General features: G+C 38.3%; 4 protein-coding genes across 4 annotated transcripts; 1 reads left to right on the forward strand and 3 right to left on the reverse strand.

The window, feature by feature from the left end:
- Positions 1 to 4,418: 4,418 nt before the first annotated feature.
- On the reverse strand, positions 4,419 to 6,727 carry LOC124180678 (dnaJ homolog subfamily C member 21-like). Its single transcript, XM_046566423.1, has 2 exons — positions 4,952 to 6,727; positions 4,419 to 4,474 (listed from the first exon to the last, which is right to left on the reverse strand). The coding sequence occupies exons 1-2, from the start codon at positions 6,690 to 6,692 to the stop codon at positions 4,419 to 4,421; spliced, it is 1,797 nt and encodes a 598-aa protein (XP_046422379.1). The 5' UTR covers positions 6,693 to 6,727.
- An 843-nt stretch (positions 6,728 to 7,570) lies between these two features.
- Positions 7,571 to 14,752, reverse strand: LOC124180679 (dnaJ homolog subfamily C member 21-like). Its single transcript, XM_046566425.1, has 2 exons — positions 12,977 to 14,752; positions 7,571 to 7,605 (listed from the first exon to the last, which is right to left on the reverse strand). The coding sequence occupies exons 1-2, from the start codon at positions 14,715 to 14,717 to the stop codon at positions 7,571 to 7,573; spliced, it is 1,776 nt and encodes a 591-aa protein (XP_046422381.1). The 5' UTR covers positions 14,718 to 14,752.
- Positions 14,753 to 22,586: 7,834 nt separating this feature from the next.
- On the reverse strand, positions 22,587 to 24,304 carry LOC124180105 (protein ALP1-like). The gene is made up of 2 exons (XM_046565188.1): positions 23,942 to 24,304; positions 22,587 to 23,839 (listed from the first exon to the last, which is right to left on the reverse strand). The coding sequence occupies exon 2, from the start codon at positions 23,800 to 23,802 to the stop codon at positions 22,732 to 22,734; it is 1,071 nt and encodes a 356-aa protein (XP_046421144.1). The 5' UTR covers positions 23,803 to 23,839; positions 23,942 to 24,304; the 3' UTR covers positions 22,587 to 22,731.
- A 105-nt stretch (positions 24,305 to 24,409) lies between these two features.
- Positions 24,410 to 27,953, forward strand: LOC124180898 (carnosine N-methyltransferase). The gene is made up of 7 exons (XM_046566817.1): positions 24,410 to 24,754; positions 25,039 to 25,246; positions 25,702 to 25,859; positions 25,972 to 26,112; positions 26,218 to 26,380; positions 26,464 to 26,697; positions 26,790 to 27,953. Exons 1-7 carry the CDS (start codon positions 24,648 to 24,650, stop codon positions 26,961 to 26,963), a joined length of 1,185 nt encoding a protein of 394 aa, XP_046422773.1. The 5' UTR covers positions 24,410 to 24,647; the 3' UTR covers positions 26,964 to 27,953.
- Positions 27,954 to 27,981: the final 28 nt, after the last annotated feature.

Genomic DNA, 27,981 nt, shown 5'->3' on the forward strand with positions numbered 1-27,981 from the left:
TACTCTAGCTCCGTGCATGCAGTTCTGGGAACTGTGGTGGTGGAGGTATGTTCTCCTATTGAAGCACCGGGCGTTTCAGCTAGTGACCACGAGTGTCTCTGCGATAGTGAGATTTATAGCGATATAGCGATCAGTGGTTTTCCACTGGTTGCACTGAGTGTGATCTGAGGGCGCACTAGCGGTAGATTTGTATTTCCAGCGTGTTCCACTGGCAGCTCGGGTGCGTGAATTTAGCATTGAGTGCGTAAAATATTGCCCTGAAATTGGAAGTCAGTGTCAAAGCAGTGCAATTATGGCTGCCGATCGTGAAAGAGTCTAAGTAGATGCTGTGACAGCAACTTTTTTATTAGATCTAATTTCATCTTCGTCTAGCAGTGATGATGATTTGCTGGAGCTGAAAGATAGAAGAGAGATTCCCAACATTTTATATTTCATAAGAGTATTCCACAGCATATCCGATATCGAAGTATGGATACATATTTTTTCAGCTTTTGGAGGTTAACTGCTAGGTATATTTCAGGAGATTGGGACAACTTGACTTATTAATTTTTATCGGTTTGTATTCTCGTCCCTAACATTTATGACATTTAGTTACAAACGAAAAATTACCGTTGCGTTTGTTCAATTGGCTTCTTTATCACTTGCTTGAAAAAACTGGCCGTCGCGCAGTCGGTCAAGTAACGTCACATTATTTGTGATTTAGGAGAAATTATGATCTAGTCTGCCTTTATCTGCCGTTATACGTTTCACGGCATGTTCCGCTCAGAAGATTTGCCCCGATGCCGGGTGACACATACACGGAACGCGTGCCCTCTGTTCGAGCCAGTGCGCACTCAGTGCAACCAGTGGAAAACGCTATCAGGCTGTGACAGAGAGATGGAAACAGATTGTTGAGCGTGGTTTTCAAATCTGTTTCCGTCCCTTTTATACAGCTTGAAACCCTCAATAGCAGCGACACTCGTGGTCACCAGGCGAAGCGGCCGGTACTTCAGTAAGACACCCCCGCCGTTGAAGTTTTGAGCGAGTTTCCAGACCTGTATGTAAGACTGATGTATGTAAGTATGTAATCTGAATAAGAGCGTGATAAAGAGCGATCGCCCGCGACGACCGTGGTTGTTGCGAGCGTTAATTGAAGAGTGGAACGTACCCCGTGTGTCATGCATATGTCCACGCGGAAAGTGCGCACCTTGTGCACGTGCGTCGAGTCGTTCGAATTTTATTGGCCGACAGTCACGTTTCAGTCTACGATTCGCTACAACGGGTGCTTTCCATTTATATGACTTATGTGTCGTCTCGTGTTAACTCAAGTCCGGTCGTGTGGACTCTCAAAAACGAATAAATAAAACATCACACATTTGCGCGAGAGCTGATTGCACTAAAGAATTGCTGATTTTTACTGATGAATATATAAATAGTTTGTTTTATTCGTAAAGTAATTAGTTATGTGTTAACACTTATTTTCATTTTTGGTAGATGCAGTTTGATTAAATGCAGTTTAAAGTTTGGTGAATGTGTGTTTATCACGTGTATCAAGCGTCTTTGATAGTCGTGTCTATTCAAGCGTCTTTGTTGGGTATTTGTGACGTGTTGGTTCCCGCGAACTTTTCCTTGTGTGGACTGGTGTGCTGTATGTGCGATGTTCAACTCTCATGAACTCACCATTCTAGTAGTTTTCCCGAGTCGATTCTCATAAATTATCTACGATATCCATGTTAGAAAAATAAAGATAAAAGGTTGTACGACCTTTCGGAAGCTTCAAAAACGTTCTTCTGCTTCCAACAATCCATTTATTTTTTCCGAGACAGGATTCTGATCTATCTAAGTATTTCTACAGATTCTACTTGTTGGAATTGCAAGGAACTTGTTAGAAATTTATATAATTGCTTAATCGTTGAATGGTTATTGTAATGACATTAGGTTCCCATGGTGGGTTGATTGACCGTTTTGTAGAAATATTGACAGGTCCCTTAGATTCCAAGCTGTACGCTTCCTGCAAGGATCGCTATCCAACAACGCCTGTACTGGTCTCTGAAATTGGTGGCGAGGCAACCAACTTACGCGTACACGTTTATTTATTGATGCATAATTTTTTTCGCGTTTCACGAATATATCGTAGGGACGACCTTTTGGACACACTATTTTATTCATAATCAGATCCCAAGTAACAATAATGTGATAATCAGCCGTTGAAAATTATTCCCACTGAAGTAGTAATATTTTTCAATGCAACCGATTTGTGATATGCGTTACTGACGAATCTCTTCCTTTCTATGGCGAGCAATGAATCAACACGTATAATATGACGAAACATTTCTTTGGTGATACCTAATTGGGTCTCAAATCAGTTGATAATATTATAAGATGCAAGTTATCGTATTAGTTGCCTTTCTTTTTATTTATGTAAGTACAATGATTTATTGCAATACGTATTCAACAGTAGATTCGGTTAAGTAATCTGGAAAATCAAGCGGGTATAGAAATTGTTCGTAAGAATTTTAAATAATTTCCGACAAAATAGATTCAAAAGCGAAGATGGGAGTGAATTTCTTACTGTATTCCATCATGTTGGGTCTTTTAGACGGATCACCCGTATGACAATCGTACATAATTTCTCAACATCGTTCTTTTTGTCACTTTTAGTAGCCGGTTTCGAATGAGCTTCGCGTTTTTTGCTCTTTATCAGTTGTCACGGGAGACGTGCTCATTTGTTACGCAAATATCGTGGTTTATTGTAACAACTTGATCCGAGCACCGTGTTGATTGCGGGTGACCATGATTCGACTCAAACGGTAGTTGATAATTGTTTTATCAATGTCCGTGCGCGACGCGTGTCAGCCACGGCGCTGAATGACTTGTGCTCAGAACCTTGCAGTATCAAGTTTACGCACAAAACGCGCGGTTAAATTTGAATTTACGAATTCTTGTAATACAAAAAATTCAAGAAAGAAATAGTGGGAATGCTGTGCCGGATAGGCAATTGAAATAGAACTAATTTCTCCGAAAAGTCGAGCTGTCCAATGAGTAAAGACTGGAAATTTCGAATTTTACAATTCAACGACTTTACTGTGTCGACTGCGCAAGGTCAAGAGAGGGAGAAAGATGTTGGAATTGCCAAATTCTGAATTTCCAAAGGCATGCGCATCTTACGCATTTCAATTAAAAAGCGAAATTTATCAAAAAGAAAAATGTATTCACGTGGAATTCACTCCGACTAAATTAGAGAAATCCGAAGTTATTACGATTCCACATTCGTTACAGATCATCGAAGCATGAGTTTCATTGACAGTAAGTTAAATTTGCGCAGTAATAAAATTGTCATTTGAATAACTACAATACATACGTTAGTATTTGACCAGTGAAAATAAGCTCACTTGTGCTCGTTTCCACACCACCGCAAGCGGTAGAACACCCGGCGCGTTTTTTTTTTTCACGTGGTATCCCCAGTAGGCCTACTCCACGGAGAACAGTTGGAAGATCGATCTTGCGTTCTTTGAAAAATTGCAAATGACTTTTTTTACCATGTTAATTGTGATATATTGTTGTTCCCAGTCAGTTTATTTGCAGCAGAAATCCCAGACCTTTCCAAACAAAAATACTACTTGTAAATATTTTTCTGGAAATTAGGTAAGACTCGCTGACCCCCAAACACAAGATCGTTCGGGAATTTATTATCACGTCGCCCAGATTATATACTCTTCACAGGATTGTCTTAAGGGGGTATTCTGGTTTAGAAATTCGAAAAATTCGATTTTTTTCTGGCCATATTTTCAAAGCTTAGAGTTTTAAGAATATGTCCGTAAGAGGATTTTTCAAAATTCTCATTCTTTTCAAATTTACAGCTTCATTTGTCACGCGCCGACTAAACCGGTCGGCGGTCCGGCCGGAACGAATGAACATTACACAGTAGGCAAACAATGATTAAGAAGAATCAGTTAAAAAAGGTCTTTTGTAGTCGATATTTTCTTAGAAAAAAACAAAATCTCACGTTTGAAGTGGAAAAATGGGGCAGGGATCGCTGCTTAGGAAAATGTAAGTATAACACGCCATTAAACGAATCAGACTCCGCGAAACTCGACCTCAAACTTTAAACGCGTTTTTCTCAAAACTACTATTTTCGATACGGTTGGTACGATATCCCAAGTTCTAATCAACCAATTTACTTGCAATTTGGCACGGAGCTTCTGTATATATTAGAGCATCGCGGAAAGAAGCGTGCTTGCGAAAAATTTTTTTTGTTTTACTATGTTTTAAAAATTCTGAAAGTTGAAAAAACCAGGGAAAAAACGCGACTCATTTTTCACACCGCCGCCATTTTATGAAAAATTCTTCTCCTCAAAAACCCACACGTAGTGCGATAACTACATCCTTCTTCTTTAAGAATTTAAAAAAAAAAAATTTGTTTCAGATCACTGGAAGGACTAGAATCCTGCCAACCAAGACACGCCATTTTTTTGTGAGCCCCCAATTTGCCGGCCTGCAGATTTTTCAATTTTCATTATTTTTTAACTAATTTGACTTTTTTATACTCTTAAAATATCAATAAATAACTGGTAAAAGAAAATGGATACGAAAAATATTTATTGGTTTTTTTTTTTTTTTTCAGCATCCGAAAAACACCTAAAATTCGGGCGTCCAAACCAGAATAGCCCTTAAACATTTTAAAAATGATAAATTAAATTCGGCATATATGAAAAATAACCGGCCTCCATATAATAATCATACATCTCATTCTTTGGTAAATTCCGGATATGGATAAAATGACCAGTCTCCGCAAAATGATCATATAATTCATTCTTGATTAGATAGTCTACTCCACATAGAATACACAAGTGATATAAATCCAGAACGCTTTCTTCCCATGACCCTTCTCTCTTTTTTTCCTTCTTGTCCTTGCGTCTGCTCTCATCAGAGCTTAACTTCTGAATTCTTCTTGCTTCCTTTGCTCTCTTACCTTTAGATTTTTTTGTACTTTGAGTTAATAATCTGGCATCTACTTCAAAGCTCAAGTCAGTATCGTCAAAATTTACTTTGTTGCCTTTAGTAAAATTGTCAATCGTTTCTGGGACAGTGTGATATTTGTTGTCAAGAGTTGCTTCCTTTTGTTTTTGTTTCCTTCGCTGTTTCTTGGACCACCCAAAATGAGCATCTAGTTCTTGCTCATCGTCGGTTGTTTGTTCAAGAATGACTTTTTGAACATTTTTACGCTTTTTGTTCTTACTTTTGCGAGATTTTTCTGTCATATGTAACACTGGGTTGTCAAGTTCGTTCTCTTGGTCTGATATCAATTTACATTCAGGAATCACTATATTCATGTTATCGTGTATTTTAATTACTATAAGAAAGTCTTCCGGTTCTGGGCCTGTGGCTAGTTCAACACCTTGTTTTTTCACAAGCTTATTTGTATTTTTTTCACTTGTAGAACTTGATTCACTATCCGAAATCATTTCTTCATTTGATGTACTTCGCTGGTTGCCTTTCGCATTCACATCGATATTCTCACTGCGGTTCATCAAGAGATCTCGTATTTCTCGGCTTATTGCCAATATCACACTTTTCCGGTTTCGACTTATCAAACAAATATTTCTTTTGCTACCGCATTTAAAATTCAATTCAAAGTCCGAATTGTACTTTCGAATACTGCATTCAAATTCCATATTTTCATCAGCCATGAAGGAGGCTATCATGGTTGAAACATTATCGTCGTGTTTCTTGGAATTTTCGTGATTCGTAAATGCTTTCTGTGTCTTGTATATTTTGCTGCAAGCAACGCAATACAGGGTGTTACTATCCGTATCATCGGCATCTTTAGAATCTATATTTGAAGTTAATTCCTCTCCAAACTCAGCAGCAAGATTTGCTTCAATAACCTTTAAATCTTGTTCGATATTAGAAAACTTTGACCATTCCGGCTCGGTATAACTTTCCAGTTCTTTTTGTCTCTGGATCAGTTGTTGCCTTCTCCGTTCTTGTGTTTTTTCGGTATTTTCTTTAGCTCTTTCTGCCAGGATTTTTGCATGCGCTTTAACTCGTTTATCACGCTTGCGAACGAATGCTACAAGGTTCCGAACTTGTTCATTGCGTTCTTTTTTAGCCTTATCTCTAATTTTCTTGTTCTCCTTTTCTGCCAATCTTAAAGCACGTCTGTTTGGGGTATCACGAATATCGTATGTATCTAGCCAAGCAAATGACCTCTTTGTCGAATAGCTTTGCCAATATGCATAAAATTTGTGAACATCGTGATATGAGCTAGTGGAATTCCCAAAACCAGATACTTCATCGTCCAAATCTTCTTCTTTGCAAAACTCTGATTCTTCAGCAGTCAGTTGTTCAAAAACTTTTCCATAAACCGTGTAAAATTCTTTTTCGCCATCGCCATAGCCCTCATAACAGCTCGCAGTAAAGTATTGGAACAAATCGATCGAATCATCTTTGTAATTCCCTCCTATCCCTCCTTTCAAAATAGCTTCTCGGTGATTGTCATACCAGGCTCGTTCTTGCGGATCACTTAAGACCTCCCATGCTCGTTGGACGATTTGAAATTGTTCTTTAGCATCTTCAGTATTGTCGAAATTCTTATCAGGATGGCATTCCAGTGCTAGTTTTCTGTACGCTTTTTTCAAATCGTCGTCTGACGCATCTCTCGAAACGCCGAGTACTTCGTAGTGGCACTTCATACTTTCTGGGTATTTCATATAACGATGTGAAGATATGTTGGATATTTTACTAACAACTGAAATCTCTTTTGATGAGATTGTTGAAAGCAATAAGCAGCATCACCAAGGTCGAGATATCAAAGATTAACTTTCGTATAAAGTCAATTATTCAATTTTCGGTATATATTTCGAACGTACTGTGAACTATGTCCGCAGCGTTGACTGAAGATACATCCAGCGTCGACTGAGGACACGGAACGACTGATAGCCTCATGGGACTTTTCGTAATAGGGTGGGGGCGTTATGAGTTCATCGTCAAGCGACGCCCTCTGCATCGTGTCGTGCGCGCGCAACCCAGTCCGACAAACTGTCGTGCGCGCGCAACCCAGTCCGACAAACGATCGGTACGTAAAAACGACAAGGACTGGTGTTACCATCGTTCACAGCGTGTATTCAAATTTTGCAGAGTCGAACGACGTATCTATCCATCTATCTATCTATACTTTTCAACTATACAAGTTCATTTGAGCCAAATTCAGTAATGTTAATGCAACTCCATCAGATCGACAAAAATAATGTTATCTAAATAGATGCAAAATAAATATACACCTGGTTTCCTGTTTATAGAGTTAGAAACCTTTTCTTGATGCGAACGATAGGAGAAATAGTCGAAGAAGTTAACCAAAGGATGAAGATGTATAGTTGTTCCTTATGTAATGTGTTTACTGTGACGCTGATTTTTACTGCACCTCGGTCGCCGAGGTTATTTATCTTAACTAAACGTGAACTCAACTAAACGCAAGCGTGACGCATTCGAACTCAAACTTTCTCAAAGCTCTGAAAAAAGGTATTTGCTAATTTGAACACTCCATTTCGGCAATTTGCGACCTAGACGAGAGACGACACTGAAAAATCCGTTACCGTAACTCAACCTTGTAGAGCGGAATTCGGGCTGCAATTGAATTAAAAAACGAAAAAGACTTAACTCCAAATCGTGACTCTACTCAATATTCTCGCCAACTTAAAATTTATTCAACTCCATAACGCGCAACTCAGACTACCGTCACCAAGCAAAAGTATCGGCAAACAAATTTCGAGTACTTTTCGACAATGCAAATCCAAAACGGCTAGTCGTTATTCGGCAAGCCGTTACTCGATGACTCTAGTAATTCAGTCACGAGGATATAAGCAGCGCTTACCGTTCTACATCCACGCAACAAATTCTCTAATCCCCTCGTGATTTTTGGCGGCTCCATTGGTTCGCAAAGCTCCAAAAAGCGACTATCTCGTAATATCGCCAGAACTTGAGTGATTTACAAAATCGACGACCTGCCGCAACACGGATCTCGGTACGCAATGCCCTACGTGACGTCATACCTACAAGAATACGCAATAATCGATCCGTCATCGATTTCGTAGATTGCGCAACTCGACGCGAACCTGTCGTAGCATCGCGGCGCAGAACTTAACGTTAGATCGCAATTTCGTCATCCGCACAGCTCCATGATGGCTTGGTGGTGATCGGGGTGGTCCTCCCTCGTCGCTAGTCGGTCCTTCGCAAAGTCTACTCATATGACCTGGTTATACGAGTGGCTTTTCGTGACCCGAGAAGGTATATGAGTCAGGATTTCGTCGGGGAAGGTCACATGTGACAAAGGTGACAGGTGAAAAACCGTTGAGGTTCTTTTAGCGACGATTCGGCTGGGTCTGGCCAGCCATTATCAGGATTAAAGGACATGGCTACCATCGAGGAAGTGCTGCCATAAAATCACTTCTTCGATGGCAGCCGTATAACGAATACCTGAGCGCTTAGGAATGTCCTTTAATCCTGATAATGGCTAGCTAGGCCCAGCCGAAATGTCGCTAGAAAAACCTTGACGGTTTTTCACCTTTCAAAATTGACCTTCCCCGACGAATTTCTCACACAATTACCCGGTTAGTTTATGACTCTGTCCGCTGACCCCCAAACACCAGATTGTTCAGAAATTTATTAACAAATGGCCCAGATTATAATTGCCCACATCCGTCCGCTTCATTATACATTTATGGCAGTGCCCGTGTTGATTATTAGGGATTTCGAGTTTGAAAATATAATACATATACCCGACAAAGTCGATACTACATTACCCGCAATTTCTACACTTTGCCGTTAACCCCTAATAATAATATTAAGGATGTGCAGGATAGCAATTTGGCCGGATATCCGGCCATACAATATCCATCAATAGCGAGTCATTTTTGAATTTTATTTCTTCAGAAAAGTGAAGTACATTATAATCAAGGTACCTTCTGTATTGAGAATCCCCATGCTGAATGGTAATTTGCGGACATCTCGTAAACTTTGACGATATTTCTTAGTCGGAATTATAGGAAACGCTCATTATATTTTAAGATGTTATTCACGACAAAATAATTATCTTCTCCTACTTTCATGAAGAAATTCATGAAACATTGTCAAAATGCACGAAGTGTCCACAAATTACCTGTCTGTACTGGAATTTTTGTTACAAGAAGATTCTCCGTATAGTGATAATGATATGACTCGCGATTCTGTCGTTCAGGACGAAAGTTGAATGATTACCGAGCGTTGTAGTGTTGAGGAGGTGAAATTCATAGATTATTATGAATAAACGGGAATGAAAATCATTCATTGTCAATTCGGTAGAAAATTACTAGTTAAATGTTGAAAGTCCGAGAGACAGAAGTTACAGTATCAATCCAATTGTTGGAACATGCAACCCAAACGTGCGTAATTAAAAAGTGACATCGATAAAAAGTCTGTGAATAAGGTTTTACCGATGTAAAGTAAATTAATAACAATTGAACGTAATTTAATGTACGTCAATCCCACGTTCCACTCAGGAAACTTTTTTGAAAAACGATGATAACTAATTACAGTTATAAATTGGATATGAGAAACTATAACGACTGACGTAAAGATGGGTATTCCGGATTATTTGTAATCAAATCCTTATCAATTATATACGGATGGTTTCATGCTGAACTGTTTATCGCTCGAATGAATGCGTCAAAAGTCTTGGCAAGAAGTTTGGATACGTGCAGGCTTTGAAGTTCGATATTTCTGTAAAAAAAACATAGCGGAAAAGTTGTAAGACCTTTCGGAAGCTTCAAGAGCGTTCTTCTACTTCCAACAATCCATTGGTCTTTTCTGAGACAAGATTCTGATCTATCCCAGTATTTCTACAGATTTCCGCAAACAGAATTTAAAAATTTGGCAGGCTTAGGTAGAAGAATAATTTCACGAAGCGAGGAGGGGACATTGGTGGAATGTTAATGAGTTACATAATATGTGTTAAAATTGCAAGAAACTTGTTTGAAATTCATGTAATTGTTTAGAAATCATCCAAGAAATATGCGTCGTTGATGAGTTATTGGAACAGCATCGGGTTCCCGTGGTGGGCTGATTGACCGTTTTGGGGAAATATACACAAGTCCGTTAAATTCACGAATTCACGAATGTATCGTAGATACGACCTTTTGGACACACTATTCTATTCATAATCAGATCCCAAGTAACAATAATGTGATAATCAGCCGTTGAAAATTATTCCCACTGAAGTAGTAATATTTTTCAATGCAACCGATTTGTGATATGCGTTACTGACGAATCTCTTCCTTTCTATGGCGAGCAATGAATCAACACGTATAATATGACGAAACATTTCTTTGGTGATACCTAATTGGGTCTCAAATCAGTTGATAATATTATAAGATGCAAGTTATCGTATTAGTTGCCTTTCTTTTTATTTATGTAAGTACAATGATTTATTGCAATACGTATTCAACAGTAGATTCGGTTAAGTAATCTGGAAAATCAAGCGGGTATAGAAATTGTTCGTAAGAATTTTAAATAATTTCCGACAAAATAGATTCAAAAGCGAAGATGGGAGTGAATTTCTTACTGTATTCCATCATGTTGGGTCTTTTAGACGGATCACCCGTATGACAATCGTACATAATTTCTCAACATCGTTCTTTTTGTCACTTTTAGTAGCCGGTTTCGAATGAGCTTCGCGTTTTTTGCTCTTTATCAGTTGTCACGGGAGACGTGCTCATTTGTTACGCAAATATCGTGGTTTATTGTAACAACTTGATCCGAGCACCGTGTTGATTGCGGGTGACCATGATTCGACTCAAACGGTAGTTGATAATTGTTTTATCAATGTCCGTGCGCGACGCGTGTCAGCCACGGCGCTGAATGACTTGTGCTCAGAACCTTGCAGTATCAAGTTTACGCACAAAACGCGCGGTTAAATTTGAATTTACGAATTCTTGTAATACAAAAAATTCAAGAAAGAAATAGTGGGAATGCTGTGCCGGATAGGCAATTGAAATAGAACTAATTTCTCCGAAAAGTCGAGCTGTCCAATGAGTAAAGACTGGAAATTTCGAATTTTACAATTCAACGACTTTACTGTGTCGACTGCGCAAGGTCAAGAGAGGGAGAAAGATGTTGGAATTGCCAAATTCTGAATTTCCAAAGGCATGCGCATCTTACGCATTTCAATTAAAAAGCGAAATTTATCAAAAAGAAAAATGTATTCACGTGGAATTCACTCCGACTAAATTAGAGAAATCCGAAGTTATTACGATTCCACATTCGTTACAGATCATCGAAGCATGAGTTTCATTGACAGTAAGTTAAATTTGCGCAGTAATAAAATTGTCATTTGAATAACTACAATACATACGTTAGTATTTGACCAGTGAAAATAAGCTCACTTGTGCTCGTTTCCACACCACCGCAAGCGGTAGAACACCCGGCGCGTTTTTTTTTTTCACGTGGTATCCCCAGTAGGCCTACTCCACGGAGAACAGTTGGAAGATCGATCTTGCGTTCTTTGAAAAATTGCAAATGACTTTTTTTACCATGTTAATTGTGATATATTGTTGTTCCCAGTCAGTTTATTTGCAGCAGAAATCCCAGACCTTTCCAAACAAAAATACTACTTGTAAATATTTTTCTGGAAATTAGGTAAGACTCGCTGACCCCCAAACACAAGATCGTTCGGGAATTTATTATCACGTCGCCCAGATTATATACTCTTCACAGGATTGTCTTAAGGGGGTATTCTGGTTTAGAAATTCGAAAAATTCGATTTTTTTCTGGCCATATTTTCAAAGCTTAGAGTTTTAAGAATATGTCCTTAAGAGGATTTTTCAAAATTCTCATTCTTTTCAAATTTACAGCTTCATTTGTCACGCGCCGACTAAACCGGTCGGCGGTCCGGCCGGAACGAATGAACATTACACAGTAGGCAAACAATGATTAAGAAGAATCAGTTAAAAAAGGTCTTTTGTAGTCGATATTTTCTTAGAAAAAAACAAAATCTCACGTTTGAAGTGGAAAAATGGGGCAGGGATCGCTGCTTAGGAAAATGTAAGTATAACACGCCATTAAACGAATCAGACTCCGCGAAACTCGACCTCAAACTTTAAACGCGTTTTTCTCAAAACTACTATTTTCGATACGGTTGGTACGATATCCCAAGTTCTAATCAACCAATTTACTTGCAATTTGGCACGGAGCTTCTGTATATATTAGAGCATCGCGTAAAGAAGCGTGCTTGCGAAAAATTTTTTTTGTTTTACTATGTTTTAAAAATTCTGAAAGTTGAAAAAACCAGGGAAAAAACGCGACTCATTTTTCACACCGCCGCCATTTTATGAAAAATTCTTCTCCTCAAAAACCCACACGTAGTGCGATAACTACATCCTTCTTCTTTAAGAATTTAAAAAAAAAAAATTTGTTTCAGATCACTGGAAGGACTAGAATCCTGCCAACCAAGACACGCCATTTTTTTGTGAGCCCCCAATTTGCCGGCCTGCAGATTTTTCAATTTTCATTATTTTTTAACTAATTTGACTTTTTTATACTCTTAAAATATCAATAAATAACTGGTAAAAGAAAATGGATACGAAAAATATTTATTGGTTTTTTTTTTTTTTTTCAGCATCCGAAAAACACCTAAAATTCGGGCGTCCAAACCAGAATAGCCCTTAAACATTTTAAAAATGATAAATTAAATTCGGCATATATGAAAAATAACCGGCCTCCATATAATAATCATACATCTCATTCTTTGGTAAATTCCGGATATGGATAAAATGACCAGTCTCCGCAAAATGATCATATAATTCATTCTTGATTAGATAGTCTACTCCACATAGAATACACAAGTGATATAAATCCAGAACGCTTTCTTCCCATGACCCTTCTCTCTTTTTTTCCTTCTTGTCCTTGCGTCTGCTCTCATCAGAGCTTAACTTCTGAATTCTTCTTGCTTCCTTTGCTCTCTTACCTTTAGATTTTTTTGTACTTTGAGTTAATAATCTGGCATCTACTTCAAAGCTCAAGTCAGTATCGTCAAAATTTACTTTGTTGCCTTTAGTAAAATTGTCAATCGTTTCTGGGACAGTGTGATATTTGTTGTCAAGAGTTGCTTCCTTTTGTTTTTGTTTCCTTCGCTGTTTCTTGGACCACCCAAAATGAGCATCTAGTTCTTGCTCATCGTCGGTTGTTTGTTCAAGAATGACTTTTTGAACATTTTTACGCTTTTTGTTCTTACTTTTGCGAGATTTTTCTGTCATATGTAACACTGGGTTGTCAAGTTCGTTCTCTTGGTCTGATATCAATTTACATTCAGGAATCACTATATTCATGTTATCGTGTATTTTAATTACTATAAGAAAGTCTTCCGGTTCTGGGCCTGTGGCTAGTTCAACACCTTGTTTTTTCACAAGCTTATTTGTATTTTTTTCACTTGTAGAACTTGATTCACTATCCGAAATCATTTCTTCATTTGATGTACTTCGCTGGTTGCCTTTCGCATTCACATCGATATTCTCACTGCGGTTCATCAAGAGATCTCGTATTTCTCGGCTTATTGCCAATATCACACTTTTCCGGTTTCGACTTATCAAACAAATATTTCTTTTGCTACCGCATTTAAAATTCAATTCAAAGTCCGAATTGTACTTTCGAATACTGCATTCAAATTCCATATTTTCATCAGCCATGAAGGAGGCTATCATGGTTGAAACATTATCGTCGTGTTTCTTGGAATTTTCGTGATTCGTAAATGCTTTCTGTGTCTTGTATATTTTGCTGCAAGCAACGCAATACAGGGTGTTACTATCCGTATCATCGGCATCTTTAGAATCTATATTTGAAGTTAATTCCTCTCCAAACTCAGCAGCAAGATTTGCTTCAATAACCTTTAAATCTTGTTCGATATTAGAAAACTTTGACCATTCCGGCTCGGTATAACTTTCCAGTTCTTTTTGTCTCTGGATCAGTTGTTGCCTTCTCCGTTCTTGTGTTTTTTCGGTATTTTCTTTAGCTCTTTCTGCCAGGATTTTTGCATGCGCTTTAACTCGTTTATCACGCTTGCGAACGAATGCTACAAGGTTCCGAACTTGTTCATTGCGTTCTTTTTTAGCCTTATCTCTAATTTTCTTGTTCTCCTTTTCTGCCAATCTTAAAGCACGTCTGTTTGGGGTATCACGAATATCGTATGTATCTAGCCAAGCAAATGACCTCTTTGTCGAATAGCTTTGCCAATATGCATAAAATTTGTGAACATCGTGATATGAGCTAGTGGAATTCCCAAAACCAGATACTTCATCGTCCAAATCTTCTTCTTTGCAAAACTCTGATTCTTCAGCAGTCAGTTGTTCAAAAACTTTTCCATAAACCGTGTAAAATTCTTTTTCGCCATCGCCATAGCCCTCATAACAGCTCGCAGTAAAGTATTGGAACAAATCGATCGAATCATCTTTGTAATTCCCTCCTATCCCTCCTTTCAAAATAGCTTCTCGGTGATTGTCATACCAGGCTCGTTCTTGCGGATCACTTAAGACCTCCCATGCTCGTTGGACGATTTGAAATTGTTCTTTAGCATCTTCAGTATTGTCGAAATTCTTATCAGGATGGCATTCCAGTGCTAGTTTTCTGTACGCTTTTTTCAAATCGTCGTCTGACGCATCTCTCGAAACGCCGAGTACTTCGTAGTGGCACTTCATACTTTCTGGGTATTTCATATAACGATGTGAAGATATGTTGGATATTTTACTAACAACTGAAATCTCTTTTGATGAGATTGTTGAAAGCAATAAGCAGCATCACCAAGGTCGAGATATCAAAGATTAACTTTCGTATAAAGTCAATTATTCAATTTTCGGTATATATTTCGAACGTACTGTGAACTATGTCCGCAGCGTTGACTGAAGATACATCCAGCGTCGACTGAGGACACGGAACGACTGATAGCCTCATGGGACTTTTCGTAATAGGGTGGGGGCGTTATGAGTTCATCGTCAAGCGACGCCCTCTGCATCGTGTCGTGCGCGCGCAACCCAGTCCGACAAACTGTCGTGCGCGCGCAACCCAGTCCGACAAACGATCGGTACGTAAAAACGACAAGGACTGGTGTTACCATCGTTCACAGCGTGTATTCAAATTTTGCAGAGTCGAACGACGTATCTATCCATCTATCTATCTATACTTTTCAACTATACAAGTTCATTTGAGCCAAATTCAGTAATGTTAATGCAACTCCATCAGATCGACAAAAATAATGTTATCTAAATAGATGCAAAATAAATATACACCTGGTTTCCTGTTTATAGAGTTAGAAACCTTTTCTTGATGCGAACGATAGGAGAAATAGTCGAAGAAGTTAACCAAAGGATGAAGATGTATAGTTGTTCCTTATGTAATGTGTTTACTGTGACGCTGATTTTTACTGCACCTCGGTCGCCGAGGTTATTTATCTTAACTAAACGTGAACTCAACTAAACGCAAGCGTGACGCATTCGAACTCAAACTTTCTCAAAGCTCTGAAAAAAGGTATTTGCTAATTTGAACACTCCATTTCGGCAATTTGCGACCTAGACGAGAGACGACACTGAAAAATCCGTTACCGTAACTCAACCTTGTAGAGCGGAATTCGGGCTGCAATTGAATTAAAAAACGAAAAAGACTTAACTCCAAATCGTGACTCTACTCAATATTCTCGCCAACTTAAAATTTATTCAACTCCATAACGCGCAACTCAGACTACCGTCACCAAGCAAAAGTATCGGCAAACAAATTTCGAGTACTTTTCGACAATGCAAATCCAAAACGGCTAGTCGTTATTCGGCAAGCCGTTACTCGATGACTCTAGTAATTCAGTCACGAGGATATAAGCAGCGCTTACCGTTCTACATCCACGCAACAAATTCTCTAATCCCCTCGTGATTTTTGGCGGCTCCATTGGTTCGCAAAGCTCCAAAAAGCGACTATCTCGTAATATCGCCAGAACTTGAGTGATTTACAAAATCGACGACCTGCCGCAACACGGATCTCGGTACGCAATGCCCTACGTGACGTCATACCTACAAGAATACGCAATAATCGATCCGTCATCGATTTCGTAGATTGCGCAACTCGACGCGAACCTGTCGTAGCATCGCGGCGCAGAACTTAACGTTAGATCGCAATTTCGTCATCCGCACAGCTCCATGATGGCTTGGTGGTGATCGGGGTGGTCCTCCCTCGTCGCTAGTCGGTCCTTCGCAAAGTCTACTCATATGACCTGGTTATACGAGTGGCTTTTCGTGACCCGAGAAGGTATATGAGTCAGGATTTCGTCGGGGAAGGTCACATGTGACAAAGGTGACAGGTGAAAAACCGTTGAGGTTCTTTTAGCGACGATTCGGCTGGGTCTGGCCAGCCATTATCAGGATTAAAGGACATGGCTACCATCGAGGAAGTGCTGCCATAAAATCACTTCTTCGATGGCAGCCGTATAACGAATACCTGAGCGCTTAGGAATGTCCTTTAATCCTGATAATGGCTAGCTAGGCCCAGCCGAAATGTCGCTAGAAAAACCTTGACGGTTTTTCACCTTTCAAAATTGACCTTCCCCGACGAATTTCTCACACAATTACCCGGTTAGTTTATGACTCTGTCCGCTGACCCCCAAACACCAGATTGTTCAGAAATTTATTAACAAATGGCCCAGATTATAATTGCCCACATCCGTCCGCTTCATTATACATTTATGGCAGTGCCCGTGTTGATTATTAGGGATTTCGAGTTTGAAAATATAATACATATACCCGACAAAGTCGATACTACATTACCCGCAATTTCTACACTTTGCCGTTAACCCCTAATAATAATATTAAGGATGTGCAGGATAGCAATTTGGCCGGATATCCGGCCATACAATATCCATCAATAGCGAGTCATTTTTGAATTTTATTTCTTCAGAAAAGTGAAGTACATTATAATCAAGGTACCTTCTGTATTGAGAATCCCCATGCTGAATGGTAATTTGCGGACATCTCGTAAACTTTGACGATATTTCTTAGTCGGAATTATAGGAAACGCTCATTATATTTTAAGATGTTATTCACGACAAAATAATTATCTTCTCCTACTTTCATGAAGAAATTCATGAAACATTGTCAAAATGCACGAAGTGTCCACAAATTACCTGTCTGTACTGGAATTTTTGTTACAAGAAGATTCTCCGTATAGTGATAATGATATGACTCGCGATTCTGTCGTTCAGGACGAAAGTTGAATGATTACCGAGCGTTGTAGTGTTGAGGAGGTGAAATTCATAGATTATTATGAATAAACGGGAATGAAAATCATTCATTGTCAATTCGGTAGAAAATTACTAGTTAAATGTTGAAAGTCCGAGAGACAGAAGTTACAGTATCAATCCAATTGTTGGAACATGCAACCCAAACGTGCGTAATTAAAAAGTGACATCGATAAAAAGTCTGTGAATAAGGTTTTACCGATGTAAAGTAAATTAATAACAATTGAACGTAATTTAATGTACGTCAATCCCACGTTCCACTCAGGAAACTTTTTTGAAAAACGATGATAACTAATTACAGTTATAAATTGGATATGAGAAACTATAACGACTGACGTAAAGATGGGTATTCCGGATTATTTGTAATCAAATCCTTATCAATTATATACGGATGGTTTCATGCTGAACTGTTTATCGCTCGAATGAATGCGTCAAAAGTCTTGGCAAGAAGTTTGGATACGTGCAGGCTTTGAAGTTCGATATTTCTGTAAAAAAAACATAGCGGAAAAGTTGTAAGACCTTTCGGAAGCTTCAAGAGCGTTCTTCTACTTCCAACAATCCATTGGTCTTTTCTGAGACAAGATTCTGATCTATCCCAGTATTTCTACAGATTTCCGCAAACAGAATTTAAAAATTTGGCAGGCTTAGGTAGAAGAATAATTTCACGAAGCGAGGAGGGGACATTGGTGGAATGTTAATGAGTTACATAATATGTGTTAAAATTGCAAGAAACTTGTTTGAAATTCATGTAATTGTTTAGAAATCATCCAAGAAATATGCGTCGTTGATGAGTTATTGGAACAGCATCGGGTTCCCGTGGTGGGCTGATTGACCGTTTTGGGGAAATATACACAAGTCCGTTAAATTCACGAATTCACGAATGTATCGTAGATACGACCTTTTGGACACACTATTCTATTCATAATCAGATCCCAAGTAACAATAATGTGATAATCAGCCGTTGAAAATTATTCCCACTGAAGTAGTAATATTTTTCAATGCAACCGATTTGTGATATGCGTTACTGACGAATCTCTTCCTTTCTATGGCGAGCAATGAATCAACACGTATAATATGACGAAACATTTCTTTGGTGATACCTAATTGGGTCTCAAATCAGTTGATAATATTATAAGATGCAAGTTATCGTATTAGTTGCCTTTCTTTTTATTTATGTAAGTACAATGATTTATTGCAATACGTATTCAACAGTAGATTCGGTTAAGTAATCTGGAAAATCAAGCGGGTATAGAAATTGTTCGTAAGAATTTTAAATAATTTCCGACAAAATAGATTCAAAAGCGAAGATGGGAGTGAATTTCTTACTGTATTCCATCATGTTGGGTCTTTTAGACGGATCACCCGTATGACAATCGTACATAATTTCTCAACATCGTTCTTTTTGTCACTTTTAGTAGCCGGTTTCGAATGAGCTTCGCGTTTTTTGCTCTTTATCAGTTGTCACGGGAGACGTGCTCATTTGTTACGCAAATATCGTGGTTTATTGTAACAACTTGATCCGAGCACCGTGTTGATTGCGGGTGACCATGATTCGACTCAAACGGTAGTTGATAATTGTTTTATCAATGTCCGTGCGCGACGCGTGTCAGCCACGGCGCTGAATGACTTGTGCTCAGAACCTTGCAGTATCAAGTTTACGCACAAAACGCGCGGTTAAATTTGAATTTACGAATTCTTGTAATACAAAAAATTCAAGAAAGAAATAGTGGGAATGCTGTGCCGGATAGGCAATTGAAATAGAACTAATTTCTCCGAAAAGTCGAGCTGTCCAATGAGTAAAGACTGGAAATTTCGAATTTTACAATTCAACGACTTTACTGTGTCGACTGCGCAAGGTCAAGAGAGGGAGAAAGATGTTGGAATTGCCAAATTCTGAATTTCCAAAGGCATGCGCATCTTACGCATTTCAATTAAAAAGCGAAATTTATCAAAAAGAAAAATGTATTCACGTGGAATTCACTCCGACTAAATTAGAGAAATCCGAAGTTATTACGATTCCACATTCGTTACAGATCATCGAAGCATGAGTTTCATTGACAGTAAGTTAAATTTGCGCAGTAATAAAATTGTCATTTGAATAACTACAATACATACGTTAGTATTTGACCAGTGAAAATAAGCTCACTTGTGCTCGTTTCCACACCACCGCAAGCGGTAGAACACCCGGCGCGTTTTTTTTTTTCACGTGGTATCCCCAGTAGGCCTACTCCACGGAGAACAGTTGGAAGATCGATCTTGCGTTCTTTGAAAAATTGCAAATGACTTTTTTTCCCATGTTATTTGTGATATATTGTTGTTCCCAGTTAGTTTGTACTTGCGTATATTCGCACTCTGTTTGAAATGTTTTAACTCATAACCTCCGCTGACCATTTATCATTGATGAATGATGACTGTTTGAATTATGGATGAGAAATGGTTGTTTCAATTATGGCTGAAAGATAATTTTTCTCATCTCATATGCGAACGGTGATTGAACTTGTATATTTGCGAAAGGGTTCTTTCCTCTTATGTAGTATGAGATAATTACTCAAATGGATAACCTGGTAAATACGCCAAACAACGAACAACTAAATGAAGATCGAAAACACGATTCGCTGTAAGGCGTCGGCATTCATCTATCGGATGACGATGCAGAAATCTTCGAAGTAACGGATACAAATCGGAGTAGAATAAGCACAACCGCCAAAATACGACAGAGCTGTATGATTTCACCTTGAAATACAAACGGCAAACAAACTCTGACACAAAAATTATTGCAATAAAAAACTGTAAAACCTCTAAACATATTTTTTTTTCAAAACTACAGTTCAATAAATTTCATTACACTTTGTGTTTATCATGATTCTGAAATACATCGCTGAATCTATGTATCGATGGAAATAAGATGACTGACCCAGAACCAGACCTAAGCCTAAAAAATGAGAATTTAATTTTTCAACGTAGTCAATAAAACTCAGTTACCGGGAACAGATGAAAATATCGTTATTGACATATCTCGATATAGACAAAGATTATGTAGCTCAGTTGAGTGAAAAATATAATCAACGAAAAAAGAGACAAATGAATCAGTTGAAACAGACAGAAGACTTGATCAGCTGAAACAGACTAAAGGTTTGATTATCTGAAACAGACAAAGGTTTAATTAGCTGAAACAGATAAAGGTTCGATCAGCTGGATCGGCTAAAGGAGTGATCATGTGAAAACACGGAGAAAAAATGGGTTGAGTCCAACATGATATTCGCTTTAATATTCATTGCTTCGACATCTCTTTTTGCTTTCAGTTATCAAAGTGAATATCTTTTTAGATCGAACATTCTTTAGTGCTCAGTGCATTTGTTAACAATTTGGTTTTGTTGCCCTGAAACCGAAAATAACACGATCAGGGATCCGAGTTCTTCTGTACATTTCAGATATATTTCACAAATAATTACGACAAGATTTTCTATCATCAGTTTACACTACCGACATTAGAATAATAACCATAGTCCTAAATGTTTACAGCATCAGCCATGTTGATTTAAAAATTGTAAACTCGGAATCGATCCCAGTAACCTCACAAACTACTAAAATACCGGACTCCGGAAGTTTTCACGATCGTAAAAGAAACTGTGCCAGAAACCGTTCGGCAATTGGTGGGAATAAATTTTGTTATAAATGCAACCGAAATTTATTAAAACGAAGAAGCTCTTCAATTGTTGCTTGGAAAGAGCTTTGTAATGTTAAATAAGACGAATCGAAGCAAAATAGTGCGATTCTAATGGAAATTTGGCTGTACGTGTATAAGGGTAGTTCACCCCCTAAGTGACGTTATTTCGAAAAACGCAAAAACATGTATCCCCTACATTTGGTTGCTGTTTCAAATGCAATTAATTTCATTGAAATCCGAACAAAAGTTTTGTAGTTATAAAATTTTTTTAAATTGCAACCCCTATAATTTTCGACTATTCAACCCCGTCGTAACCGGCCAAAATGCATTTTTCATTATTCTCCATAGGAATTATTCTCCAATTGGTTTCATATAAATATCTCAATTGGAAGTATGCAAGTATGCATCCTGTCCAACTTTGGCGGCTGATTTCACCCCTTTAAACCGTTTTTCCGCCGATAAAAAAAAGTACGTGACGCTTAGATTTCGATGAAGAATAACATATCCTCAAATGGTCGAAATCGGGGGGGGGGACACCTCGAGAGTAAAGCCCGCTGCACACGGGGCTTGTTTTGCTGATAGATCGCATGCGGGGTACTAGGATGGCTGCTCTGCTGGGAGCGCTGCTCGAAAGTGGCGCCTCTGATGGCTCTGAAGCGTGGTCGCGTGCTGGATTTCGGTGATAGAACGTGTGCTATTTTTCGTGATGGTTTTCTTGCGCGTAGCAAAATACTATTTTTAAAAACCTGATAAAAAACGACGAACGAGAAATTTTTATTTTCCACGTGTTCCTTTTCAAAATTCAAAAGTCGAAAAAAACACCCTATCGTGCCTTTATCTCCGTAGAAAAGCAAAAAAAACTTTTAAGCAGCCTGAAGGGAATGATAAATGAGAAATTTCCATTTTTCATGTGTTCCTTAAATTTTCAATTTTCAAAAATCGACAAACAAACCAGAAAAAAATGATGAACGAAGGAAATTTTTGTTTTCCACGTTTTCCTTAAATTTTCAAAATTCAAAAATCGAAAAAAACAATCATGACAATTTCTTCGATGTAAAATCTTGTTCGATTGAGGGGGAATAAATTCTGGTTAGAAAGTGACAGAAAAAGAGTACACCAACCTGTTTTGACATCACCAACAACCAAAAAATCTTGATTTTGATTTTCTTTTATAAAAATTCCATTCCATAAGTCTCCTGTTTGTTTTTTCATTTCGTTATTTATGTTTAATATTTCACGTCATTCTTTATGTATAATTGTAAGCATTAAAAATTACTCCAATTGCTAAAATTAAGGTCAATGTGAAGCGGCAAGATCGATGAAGGAACAAAAATTAACTACAGTTCACAGTTCTCAGGAACTATGGATTTTTCTCGGTCGAACTTTTCTCTCTGACACCAGCTTCGATAATCGTTGAGAAAAAGTCGTAAAAAAATATAATCGTTCCCTTCGTCGCTTGCACTTCGAACGACACTCTGGCCATTCACACTCTCCGGAATTTCTCGAAATTTCCCAGAAGTCCTCGGCGAATATCCAAAAACTCGAGAATCTGTGTAATTTTGGAGGGATTCTTTTTTCAATTGTCGATGCTGCTTAGTCAAAGAGATATTTTCAAAAGTCTTTCGTACACAAACAAAATTCGAATAATATAAAACCAGTAATGGCATTTATTTATTTCTGTATAAACATTGTACAAATACTGTCAAATACAAATACAAGCCGCGGCCGCAGTGCTAGTAAATAAATTAATAAATGAATAAATACTATGAACTTGCTCGTAGAGCAACGACTAATAGTTACCTCGTTCAATAGCGGTATATTGAAATGGCACTATGCCTGTAGTATTAAAGTATTCACAAAATTTATCTCGTATCTCTAGAACTTCGTTACTGCTTCGGTTATTTCTCAGATATAGGGAGGCATTCTGCCCTTCGGATAATTGTACTGCATTACAATTACTATCAACGCGGGTTGAGATTCTGTAATTATGCGGTACGTACCATTGACTGGAATCATTGTTAGATTTATTGATTAAATAATTATGTAAAAGCACACACGCGTAAGTTATTCTGTCTACTTTTTGAACGGAGAGAGATATCGTAGAAAGTAAAACGCGCCATCTGTTTGCCAGTATGCCAAAAGCGTTTTCAACAGTTCTGCGAGCACGGCTCAATCTGTAGTTGAATATTCTTTTGTCAAGCGTCAAGTTTCTATCCGGATACGGCTTTAACAAATTAGGTTTCAAGGCAAATGCGTCGTTACCGACAATCACGTACGGTAATTTGTAACAAAAGCCTGGAATTTCACATGGAGCAGGTAAGTTCAACGTTCCATCGTTGATCTTAGTCCATAATGGGCTCTCACGCAAAACAGCAGAATTGTGCATACGTCCATTTCTTCCGACATCAACGAACAAAAATCTGTATTCAGCATCGACAAGACCCAGAAGCACAATGCTGTCTTTTCCCTTATAATTACGGTAAATCGATCCGTCACTTCGAGGGGGACGAAAATTGATGTGTTTCCCATCCAGCGCACCGATGCAATGAGGAAAATTCCATAAAGTATCGAATTTGTGAGCGATAACCTGCCATTCCTCCAGCGATGATGGGAAATTCCATACTTTTGAGTCGAGTACTTCTACTATTGCTCTTGAAGTTTCGTCAATCACTTTTGAAATTGTGTTCGCGGCTATGCGAGTGGAGTAGCTCAAATCTTGAAAGGTATTGCCCGTTGCTAAATATCGAAGAGTCACAGTGAGTCTGTCCCTCGGTGATATAGCTTGACGCATAAAGGTATCCTGTTTTTTTATGGCCGGAGTCAGAAGTGTCAACAACTCATTCCAGTCATCTTCCATCATTCAAGTATAATTGGTGAAACTGGCTGGATCTTCAGGGCTAAACAAAAATTTAGTATAAATATGCATTGAAAAGTCAAGTATAAAATTGAAAATCCAAAAAAGTAATAATAAATAAAATGAAAATCATATGGTTACATACCCGAGCTCACGAAATACCATATTTAGAACATTCTGTCCTCTATCACGCCGTAACAGCCACTCGCGACTCCACAATTTACGTTTTCGTTGTTTCAGTAGATGTCTACGTTTAAAAGCAGTTGCTACAGCTGACACGATAATTGCTTTCCTACGTCGAATTATTTCAGCCGCAAGAGTTTGTTGCACTCGAGCGTCCATGGTACTGTTGAGGTTAGAAATGCTGGGACTACGTATTCGCCTATACTTTCTCTCTAGGCTCCATGCACGCCAGCACGCCTAGCGACAAGCATCGTGTGAAGCCAACCCAACGAGGGTGCCATCGTTGCACCCAGCGCCACAGCCAACTTGGAACCCAGCGGTAAAATCTAGCAAGCAATCCCAGCAGCAAAACAAGCGTCGTGTGCGGGGGGCTTTAGTCTCCATGCTGGATGAGGTGAATTCTTCTCTACTCGCGAGAATTCAACTAATGTAGTTTCCGACCTTACTGACTGAGACGTCGCGCCATTCGATCAACTTACATTCTCGGTTGGTTGGTAAAGCGGCAACGCATGTACCAAGCGGCGAAAAAAATATTTCCACCTTCGAAAAACAGAAGCGCATGCTGTATGCACTCTACATAAGTACATACCGTGTACGCGAAGATCCATCGCTTGGTACATCATAGGAATAATAAAAGAATATAGATAAAAATTAAGAACTATAATACAATGGATACGTCGCCAAATTCTTATTCCCGAAAAATGCACAATTCGTACGAAGACGAGGAGGAAAGAATGCATTTTCTCCGCATAGTGTCTGCCTTTAAATACTACAGGTAAATTATTCTTGAACTGTTAAGATTTGGACCGCTTTGCCCTCGCTCGGGATTGAATACCGAGCGGCGACATAACCTATCACCGCCTTTTTCTCCACTTACTTTGGAATAGTTTTTAGTCCGATCAACGGTTCGGACCCTCGGTATTTTTGCAACTAGTAGGAAACTGCCGGCACGCGATCACCGGAGTTTGATTTCGGTGTACTTTGCGACTGTCGATACTTCGCACGATTCTTGTCAACAACCCTTCGCTCAATAGCATGAGAATTTTATTCTCTTTACAGACCCCATTCCCTACAACGGGTGAAGAAAACGGAAACTTACTTCATGTCTCTACCTGGTCATCATCAGAAGCTGCTTTCCAAGTACAGAGAACAACTCCAAGAGATAAAAAGATGCATTGAGAACAACGACCACATTATTAAACTCATCATTAAAGATGTGACTCATATTTTTGAAAACGTCAGTCCGACCACTGCCCAAACCGAGAGTGTAAGAAACGTTTTTCATCGTTTGATGCATCACCACACCTTCAACTTTCATCCTTGCGTGTTAGATTACCTTTCACAATTAAATATTCCCCGATATTAACATTCACGTTGGTGACACTTTTTCGTTTTGCAACACATTTCTAATATGTTGTGCATAATTCACATTCTGTGTTTTTTATTTCACAAAGTTCACACAAGCGATGACAACTGATTGAAATTTAGAAAAAGAAGACTCACAAAAAGTTAATAAATACCTTGAGTCTTGAGTCTCTGTAGCAGATCTGATAAGGATGTTCCATGTATATTACATATATATTCTTTCAAGCTCCAATTAATTATTGTTCGTGTTAGAAGTGGTTAAATCGAAAAAATTGCATTGAACCTCGTTGACTCTCAACGATTAATTTTCACAGAAATATATTCTATTGTACGAAACATAGGTAGATCTGATTCCAGACGCCAAATCCTCGACCGGTTATGGCTGACCAGGAAAAGGTACAAGCAACAATAAAGCAGCTAGTTAGAGACTGGAGCGAAGAGGGTGCCCAAGAAAGACTGTCCTGTTATCAACCTATCATAGACGAAATACTCCAACAGTTTCCTCCTGATTTTTGGTAAAAGAAATTGATTTGACCAATCATAGGTAGTCTTGGTCAAAGTTTGTTTGTCCTAGACTAAAACAGTGTAATTTATAAATTGAATCTAACTTACTGGATTCGTTTCCAGTGTACCGTCAGAAGTGCAAGTCCTAGTACCTGGCGCAGGGCTCGGAAGACTTGCGTACGAAATAGCCAGACGAGGATACACATGCCAAGGAAATGAATTTTCTCTCTTCATGCTGTTCGCTTCACATTTTGTCCTGAACAAGTGAGTAAAAATAATTGTGGATCGTTTAATGGAATTCTGGATTCATTTGCTCATCTAATAACCGTTACGTATTGGGATAATCAATTTTTAACACTTTTTTTGTAGGTGCAGAGGAACAAATACGTACCAGGTTCATCCCTGGGTTCATCAATACATGAACAACCTCAAGCCCGAGCATCAAACGCACGCAGTTTTATTTCCCGACGTAAATCCTAGTGACCTCCCCGAAAATGCACAATTTTCCATGGCTGCGGGTGATTTTTTGGAGGTGAGCAATCTGCCTTGACTTATTAAGCGTAAAATCTTTCAACAGCCACTTAAATTTCTTGAATTCTAATTGATTCAATCCAGGTGTACACGGAAGATAATCACTGGGACTGTGTAGCAACTTGTTTTTTCATTGACTGTGCGAACAACGTAGTACAATTTATCGAAACAATTTATAAAATTCTGAAGCCTGGCGGAGTTTGGATAAACTTAGGACCGTTGTTGTACCACTTCAGCGACATACCAATGGAAGATTCGATAGAACCAAGCTACGAGGCTGTCCGCGAGGTTATAATGGGCCTCGGATTCCGGATGGAGGTTAAGATCTCTTACTTATCGTCTCTTATAATATTCATTTTCCTAGACTGTCCTCTGTTGAGAAATTTTTAATTCCCCATTTCTTTTTATAGAGAGAGGATACCCACGTAAAAACCCGTTATGCTCAGAACACGAACAGCATGCTACAGTATGAATACAACAGCGTGTATTTCGTCTGTAGAAAACCTAAGGCAAATTCGTCGTCGGATTTGAGTAATCACATTAATGGTTCAGAATCCAACGGTTCGCAGGAGCAGGAAAACTAAATGCCAGAGCTTACGGCTAATTCCGCATATGTTGTTGGACAAATTAGACATTCTGCGACACATGAAAAGAATACCTGTTGGAATTACTGGGCTGATTACGTGTTGTTGAGCAGTGCTCAATTAGAGCGGTTGTACAGTTGGATCAAAGACACTTTTACCAAATCGATACTATAGGTTACAAAAGGTCACCATTTATTTTTACATTAGAGAAAATTATGAGGCGACGTAGAGTTGGAAAAACATAAAATGAAGTAAAATAAAAAAAGAATAAAATCAGTTGAATGGGTGTTCACGCCCTGGACGTTGGAACTTTGAATCACTCAATTGTGCGTATAATGTTGTATTGATTAGAAGAAAGAATCGTTAGAAATTTTATTAGTTGTGTTAATATAATGTGTATAAGAAAAGCGTTTTCGAACACTTAGTTTAGAAGAACAAAATCAAGAGCAGACATATATATATATATATATATATTTATTTATGTGTATATTCACATACACACACACACACTCGCGCGCGCGCGTATATTGAGTGAATTTTTTATATGATTCGCTAAGTTACGTACAATTTACAGAAAATTTCAGTCATATTTCAAGTACAAATGAATTGCACTCGTTGCAGTTGCAAGGTAGATGAACTTAAAATACATCCTTGCATATGTTATTTTTTGTTTCGAAATCTAACACTATTGACACTATTTTTATTGTTGTAACTCCATATAAAACAAATACGTGTTATATTGCATCATCAATAGATCATAAGTGCATTCCTGACTGAATATTTCTCCCAATTATATATGTCCTTATGTCATTAGTAAATAATTGAAACCTTTTTTTTAAATGCAAAATGAAATACTGATATTTTCGAAGCAAATATGTCTTGTAGTTGATTTTGCTACAAAATGTAAGAATAAATATAAATATAATTGTTATATTACTTTAAAACTTGCTATTGAAGAAAAAAAAAAAAGAAATACAATCCAAGTTGACAGTATAAATAAGGTGATTCATATCTGTGA

This window comes from Neodiprion fabricii, chromosome 4, assembly GCF_021155785.1.
Source record: "Neodiprion fabricii isolate iyNeoFabr1 chromosome 4, iyNeoFabr1.1, whole genome shotgun sequence".
NCBI classification, from domain to species: domain Eukaryota; kingdom Metazoa; phylum Arthropoda; class Insecta; order Hymenoptera; family Diprionidae; genus Neodiprion; species Neodiprion fabricii.